Here is an 8,176-nt window from a genome sequence, read left to right as displayed (position 1 = left end):
GACTACAGTCAAATTACTCCTTGTTAGGATTTTTGTTAATAAATAGTTAAAACAAATTCTAGCTTTAGATAAAACTATAACAAATTGAACTCTGTATGCCTGGTGAAAAGAGATTTGTGTTGTGGGTCATAAAATAAGCAGAAAGGGTCGTTAAACTATGGTTGAACTGACCCAACTTAGCCCTGAGGTGTTTAGATAAACTTTTTAGGTCTTCCATTATCTTGAGTTGTCTGCTAAAGTGGTAATAAATTATAGTGAGCCTTCAGGATAAATGATTATATGGTGTGTCATATGAGTGCCCTGTGAAGTTGGAATGAACTTTTGAACCTGTTTTCTATTTGTCAGGAAAATGAGACTTCTGTAACCTATGATGTCATATCTTGTATATAAACCTGTGTTTATGATCAAATGGCAGCGTGCTCCGAGAATAAACCCTATTATCAAATTTTAATAAGACTGTATCCTGTCTATTTTATGTTAATTAGTATCTTATAAATTCTTATAAATAGACAGATTGAATTTAATTAATGAGTACATTAGAGGAATGATTTAATTCCACTAACACTCCTATACTTCCAAAAGTCCTTAGCTGTAGCAGTAATACATGAAGGCTACGCTAACATGTACAGTAGGCTAGTCAATATGTACCATTTCTACAACTCAACACCACCCCATCTTCAACCACTTACTCCAGGTATTTTTTATGCCCCCCAATGCTTCCCACCGTCCAAATCATAGTGTATGATCCCACTGTCTACTGCTGCCATTTATCTTCTCCTCTCACTATCAAACACACTTGTTGTTCCCACAATGTTCTTCAAAAAATGCTCTTGGCAGCTACTGCACTAAATATGTATAGTATGATGCAAGGAGGGTGAAATCCTTCTGACTAGTCTCTATTGTGTACTGTCTGGACATCCTACTGCTCCAGCCCAAGCACTTTGGACAACATTCCCCTGCAAATAGGGAAGAAGAGTTAGTCAGATTATTATCCAACTGCAGAAAATAGACAGGAGATGGGCAGTATAGCCTGGAAGTCCAGAAATTAAGTGATTATTGCCACTGATTGGCCAGAGAATCCACTCACCTGGTGTCCCTGGTCTGAATCAGTCTCTGATCACGAGAGGAATGATGAGAGTCAGCAGAATTTACCTCAGGATGTGGATGGGAGAAAAAGCCAAGGGGTTACAGGTTGCACAGAGCCTCTTTCTCTCACCACCTGAAGTGCACGGCTGACTGATCTGCTAAGTCCCCGGTGTATTACCTACTGGTAGGCTACCTTCCGTGCTGCCGCACCACCGTTAACGAGATTACACCGGCAGATCGACCAGCAGAGAGCAGCGAAAAATGAGCAGCAGCACCTTGCAGACACACTGTGGGGTCAGGATAACTAACGCCTGGGGAACAGAGCTGCCTCTGACACTGACTCTACAGACCAACTGTATATCATGTATTATGGTTTTAAAGCTTCAAAGTTCATTGAACTTTAGATACCATCATATTGTCATGCACGATAAGACGCATGTTATGACACATGGTGTCCCACTGACAACAGTGCTTCTATCTAAACATGGCTAACTTCTTGTCAAGAACATCCCCAAGGCAACATCTGTCATAAGCAGCAACGAATGTCCAGAATGATTTATGGAAGGTGAAATTTAGTGTTACCAAGTTAGTGTTTTCTGCTAACACTTCCCACATGTACAGTACTTTGCAAAAATCACAGCAAATAAACACCCAGTGAGGAAAAGTTGCCTTCCTTAACCCACATCACTTTATTTTATCACTAGAACCGCTGGCCCTCAATGGACCCCCCATCAAGCTGATGAGCAGTCATTCTGAATGCAACATTCTAACAGTGTACTTAAAACATTTCATATATGCTATTGCAAAAATACTCATTTGGTTGTGTTTATGAACGCCTTGGGTAACATCCAAATTCTTATTTTTTCTTCTTGTAATTTTTCTGCACCTCTGTGGAGTACAGCCGCTGTGCAGGTCCCTTATTTTGAGCAGAGGGAGGGAGCTCCCATCTCACTTCGTCCATGGTGCCGAACAGACATTTCTCCTCTTGCCAATCTAAGGTTCCACAAGCCCCATCACCACATTCTCTTACTCACCTACTACCTGGTGTGGATATTTACCCAGATAGTGAAAGCATTCAGCATGGACAATTACACAAGCTCTCACTGTGTAGCCTACTCCAAGTAGATAGTAGATGTAGATACCATTTTAAGATTATAATTTAAATGGATCAATACAATAGAATGGCCCTGTTCTTCATTCGGAAAGGGTGATTACATAATTATGGATATTTCGCTTCCCCTCACTCAACAGCTCACACTTTCTCCCCGTTTCTCCCCATCATACTTTTTATTTTTTATTGAATCTGTTATGTGTGAAATTAGTTTCAGTATAGTTTAGGTTCAGCTTCAAGGAAATGATTAGGGTGATTATCAACTGGGCACTGCACTATCAGCTGTTGGAAGAAGGAGCGGAGCAGGCCTTGCTCCCAGGGGAAGGAGGGGCAACGGGGGAAAACCATTCAAAAAATGTCATGCCCTCCTAAAAGTGGTTATAACTCCAGTTCTGTTTGTGATATTAAGATTCTAACACTGACAGTGTGTTATATAAACGTATTTAGGAAAAGTTGAGGACGAAGCGGGGCATGACACCTTTTTCCATTTGTTCCAAAATGAGGTTAGTCTCCATCCTGTAGTTGCCTCTTCAGTGTGACGTCTCCATGGTGCAGCCAGGACCATAGAGCTCTTTAATCCTCCCCTCTCTGTGAAGCTCTCTGCAGGGCAGGACACTTATGGCAAATAATAAGCTGGTGTTTCAGCTACATATTAACTTCTCATGAAATACAGTGTGATTCCTACAGACTCCTGTACAAAGAGACGATGCACCGCTAGAAAACACGCACACACACACACACTACACACACTACAGTGGAACCAGAGAGACCTGAGAACACACACAGTTAGGAAAGAGCTGATGATAGATATGGATGCTGAATGTTATTTATTTGTGGTGAAGAACATGACTACTGTAGGAAGAGAGAAGGGAGAGAGATATGTTGTTGATGTGAAGAGGAGTGGCATCAGGGAGCCATGTCCTCATCAGGCCCCTGATGGCTGACACAGACAATATTTACGCTCCAACAGAGAGAGAGAGGCAGAGCAGAGTGCTCCAACAGAGAAAGAGAGGCAGAGCAGAGTGCTCCAACAGAGAGAGAGAGGCAGAGCAGAGTGCTCCAACAGAGAGAGAGAGGCAGAGCAGAGTGCTCCAACAGAGAGAGAGAGGCAGAGCAGAGTGCTCCAACAGAGAGAGAGAGGCAGAGCAGAGCAGAGTGCTCCAACAGAGAGAGAGAGGCAGAGCAGAGTGCTCCAACAGAGAGAGAGAGGCAGAGCAGAGTGCTCCAACAGAGAGATAGAGGCAGAGCAGAGTGCTCCAACAGAGAGAGAGGCAGAGCAGAGTGCTCCAACAGAGAGAGGCAGAGCAGAGTGTTCCAACAGAGAGAGAGAGGCAGATCAGAGTGTTCACATTCGACACTGTGTGGAGTCTATGCCCGATGAATTGAGGCTGTTCTGAAGGCAAAAGAGGGTGCAACTCAATATTAGGAATGCATGTGTTTGTTTTGTACACTCAGTGTATATAGACATATACTGTTCATCCATTTAAACACCATACAAATGTACACGTACATATTGTACACATTCACATCCAGAGGAAGAGAGGGACAGATAGCTGTTTCAACAGAGAGAGAGGCAGAGCAGAGTGTTCCAACAGAGAGAGGCAGAGCAGAGCAGAGTGCTCCAACAGAGAGAGAGAGGCAGAGCAGAGCAGTGCTCCAACAGAGAGAGAGGCAGAGCAGAGTGCTGCAACAGAAAGGCAGAGCAGATTGCTGCAACAGAAAGGCAGAGCAGAGTGCTCCAACAGAGAGAGCGAGGCAGAGCAGAGTGATCCAACAGAGAGAGAGGCAGAGCAGAGTGCTGCAACAGAAAGGCAGAGCAGAGCAGAGTTCTCCAGCAGAGAGAGGCAGCGCAGAGTGCTCCAAAAGAGAGAGGCAGAGCAGAGTGTTGCAACAGAAAGGCAGAGGAGTGCTCCAACAAAGGCAGAGCAGAGTGCTCCAACAGAGAGAGAGGCAGAGCAGAGTGTTCCAACAGAGAGAGAGGCAGAGTGTTCCAACAGAGAGAGAGGCAGAGCAGAGTGTTCCAACAGAGAGAGAGAGAGAGAGAGAGGCAGAGCAGAGTGCTCCACCAGAGAGAGGCAGAGCAGAGTGCGCCAACAGAGAGAGAGGCAGAGCAGAGTGCGCCAACAGAGAGAGAGGCAGAGCAGAGTGCTCCAACAGAGAGAGAGGCAGAGCAGAGTGCTTCAACAGAGAGAGAGGCAGAGCCTAGTGTTCCAACAGAGAGAGAGAGCAGAGCAGAGCAGTGCTCCAACAGAGAGAGAGAGGCAGAGCAGAGTGCTCCAACAGAGAGAGAGAGGAAGAGCAGAGTGCTCCAACAGAGAGAGCGAGGCAGAGCAGAGTGCTCCAACAGAGAGAGAGGCAGAGCAGAGTGCTGCAACAGAAAGGCAGAGCAGAGTGCTCCAGCAGAGAGAGGCAGAGCAGACTGTTCCAACATAGAGAGGCAGAGCAGAGTGCTCCAGCAGAGAGAGGCAGAGCAGAGTGCTCCAGCAGAGAGAGGCAGAGCAGAGAGCTCCAACAGAGAGAGAGGCAGAGCAGAGTGCTGCAACAGAAAGGCAGAGCAGAGTGCTCCAACAGAGAGGCAGAGCAGAGCAGAGTGCTGCAACAGAAAGGCAGAGCAGTGCTCCAACAGAAAGGCAGAGCAGAGTGCTCCAACAGAGAGAGAGGCAGAGCAGAGTGTTCCAACAGAGAGAGGCAGAGCAGAGTGTTCCAACAGAGAGAGAGAGAGGCAGAGCAGAGTGCTCCGGCAGAGCAGAGTGCTCCAACAGAGAGAGAGAGGCAGCGCAGAGTGCTCCAACAGAGAGAGAGGCAGCGCAGAGTGCTCCAACAGAGAGAGAGAGGCAGAGCAGAGTGTTCCAACAGAGAGAGAGGCAGAGCAGAGTGTTCCAACAGAGAGAGAGGCAGAGCAGAGTGTTCCAACAGAGAGAGAGGCAGAGCAGAGTGTTCCAACAGAGAGAGAGAGAGAGGCAGAGCAGAGTGCTCCACCAGAAAGAGGCAGAGCAGAGTGCGCCAACAGAGAGAGAGGCAGAGCAGAGTGCGCCAACAGAGAGAGAGGCAGAGCAGAGTGCTCCAACAGAGAGAGAGGCAGAGCAGAGTGCTTCAACAGAGAGAGAGGCAGAGCCTAGTGTTCCAACAGAGAGAGAGGCAGAGCAGAGCAGTGCTCCAACAGAGAGAGAGAGGCAGAGCAGAGTGCTCCAACAGAGAGAGAGAGGAAGAGCAGAGTGCTCCAACAGAGAGAGCGAGGCAGAGCAGAGTGCTCCAACAGAGAGAGAGGCAGAGCAGAGTGCTGCAACAGAAAGGCAGAGCAGAGTGCTCCAGCAGAGAGAGGCAGAGCAGAGTGTTCCAACATAGAGAGGCAGAGCAGAGTGCTCCAGCAGAGAGAGGCAGAGCAGAGTGCTCCAGCAGAGAGAGGCAGAGCAGAGTGCTCCAACAGAGAGAGAGGCAGAGCAGAGTGCTGCAACAGAAAGGCAGAGCAGAGTGCTCCAACAGAGAGGCAGAGCAGAGCAGAGTGCTGCAACAGAAAGGCAGAGCAGTGCTCCAACAGAAAGGCAGAGCAGAGTGCTCCAACAGAGAGAGAGGCAGAGCAGAGTGTTCCAACAGAGAGAGGCAGAGCAGAGTGTTCCAACAGAGAGAGAGAGAGGCAGAGCAGAGTGCTCCGGCAGAGCAGAGTGCTCCAACAGAGAGAGAGAGGCAGCGCAGAGTGCTCCAACAGAGAGAGAGGCAGCGCAGAGTGCTCCAACAGAGAGAGAGGCAGAGCAGAGTGTTCCAACAGAGACAGAGGCAGAGCAGAGTGTTCCAACAGAGAGAGAGGCAGAGCAGAGTGTTCCAACAGAGACAGAGGCAGAGCAGAGCAGAGTGCTGCAACAGAAAGGCAGAGCAGAGCAGAGTGTTCCAACAGAGAGAGAGGCAGAGCAGAGTGTTCCAACAGAAACAGAGGCAGAGCAGAGCAGAGCAGAATGCTGCAACAGAGAGAGAGGCAGAGCAGAATGCTGCAACAGAAAGGCAGAGCAGAGTGCTGCAACAGAAAGGCAGAGCAGAGTGGTTCAATCAGAGAGAGGCAGAGCAGGGGGAGGATTGAAAGTTAACGCCTACAGAGTACCGCCATCGATCTGACATTGAGAGACCCTGTGACTAACATCACGTCATTAACTCAGACCATATTAGACAAAATGCTATGAACGTCATAAAAACTGACTTGGAAATTTAGAAACGTTGTGCAACATTATTGGAATGTTCTGTGCAACCTTCGTGAATATCACAATAATAGTCTTGCAACAGTTTAGGAGTGTTCTGTGCAACATAATTTAAACTTTGTATGAATGTCATCCCAACTGAGCATATTTTATGTTTTGGGAACCTGTCTCTTGTAATGTATCCACACTGTTCCCACAACCTAATTAAATATTCTTTGAACCTATAGAACTCAGAAAGGCTGTTGTGTCAACAGTCTTGCAACATAAAAGGAATGTTTTTTGCACCCAGATACAAACGTTACCTGAATGTCAGCACAACTGGGCAGTTATAGTGTTTTGGGAATATATCTATTGTCATATCCCCACAATGTTCCCACAACCTAAAAAACACATTCTGGTATGTTTTTAATAACAGAAAAAAATGTGTTCTGGCCTAAGAACATTCTTGTAACATCAGGTGAAAATAAATATTACAATCATCCACACAACTGGACAGCTTTTGTGTTTTGGGAACATATATTTTGTGATGACCCCACAATGTGCTCAGACTGTTCCCACAACCTAATGAAACATTCTGGGAACATTTAAAGAACAGATGAAATGTGTTCTAGGAACATTCTTGCAACATCAGGAGAACGTTTTATACAAACATTGTATAATCATCAGCACGACTGGACAGTTTTTGTGTTATTAGAACATAGAACCAATTTTGGTTTGCTGGGTCTCATGCTGGGCCTAAATGTGACTGAAGGATCCACTCAGAAATGCACCTTCTCCTCAAAAAGAACTGCTTTTTATCTCCATTTCAGAAGTTTGCTTCTTATTTAATGAATGAATATCAAAGTATGTATGCCATTTGGAGATTGTATTATTATGTTTATCTTCTACTAAATCATACAGAGTAAGATTATTTTTACACCATGAAGTAATTATCTATTCCTTTCTGCAGTTATCTGTTCATCTCATCTCAGTTTCAGTCACACATCCTCTCGTTGCTTATCAAAATCTAACATGGTTTCCTCCCCTCTCTCCCTCCCCTTCATCCTCTGATCCTCTGTTGCCCCCCGTTTCCTCCCCTCTCCCCATCTCCCTTTCACTCCCCCTTCCACACCTCTCTCCCTCTGTCTTTCTCTCCCAGGTGAGTGATGTGCGGTGCGAGTGGTGTGTGTGTCTAGCGAGAGCGTGAGCCAGCGAGTGAGAGCAGTGTGTGTGTGTGTGGACAAAGCGAGCGCAGAGAGAGCCCCTTACACGGAGCATGCCTCTGCGTCCTGCAGCCGGCAAACATGAGCCACCCAACTCTCCACAGCAGGACTAGCACACACACTCACACACCCCCCCCTACACACACACCAACGGCAGCCAGGGGGCCAGCTCTGACAGCGGCAGCTCACAGGAAGAGGACAGCGGCGCTCCTGTTTCTGTCGGTGTTTTCTCTTTCCGTCCCGCTCGGGAGCGGAGCCCCAGTGCAGGAGGAGGTATGGAGGAGCCACAGGGCAACACTCTGGTGATCCGCATTGGAATACCAGACCTGGCACAGACGGTGAGTTACAGCGTCACTCATACTGTTGGACTGCTACTGTTACTGAGGGAGAGAGCTCCTGGTGCCTCTCTCTCTATACCGTTCTGTCGGATCTCTCTCTCCCTCTATACCCTTTATCGCTTTCTCTTTTCCCCCTATTATCTCTCTCTGCAGACTTTTTTCTTTCAGTCTTCATCAGCCCTTCCCTCTTTCTCTCTCGCCTTCACTGCCTTTCTCTCTCCGGTATATACACTCTCGCCTACTCTATTTGTT

The 8,176-nt window shown here is 47.1% G+C and overlaps 1 protein-coding gene across 1 annotated transcript in view; it reads left to right on the top strand.

The window, feature by feature from the left end:
- The first annotated feature begins 7,501 nt into the window (after positions 1-7,501).
- The window catches only part of LOC129866955 (SH3 and multiple ankyrin repeat domains protein 3-like), a 269,385-nt gene continuing 268,710 nt past the window's right edge, over positions 7,502-8,176 (top strand). Inside the window, exon 1 of the mRNA XM_055940012.1 lies at positions 7,502-7,924. Within this exon, the coding sequence (XP_055795987.1) occupies positions 7,862-7,924 (63 nt within the window). The 5' untranslated portion in view covers positions 7,502-7,861. The remainder of the gene's footprint in view (positions 7,925-8,176) is intronic.

The sequence above is a fragment of the Salvelinus fontinalis genome, chromosome 12 (genome assembly GCF_029448725.1).
Source record: "Salvelinus fontinalis isolate EN_2023a chromosome 12, ASM2944872v1, whole genome shotgun sequence".
Lineage (NCBI taxonomy): Eukaryota > Metazoa > Chordata > Actinopteri > Salmoniformes > Salmonidae > Salvelinus > Salvelinus fontinalis.
The sequence above is the reverse complement of the archived record's forward strand: the minus strand, read 5'-3'. Positions and strand labels throughout refer to the sequence as shown.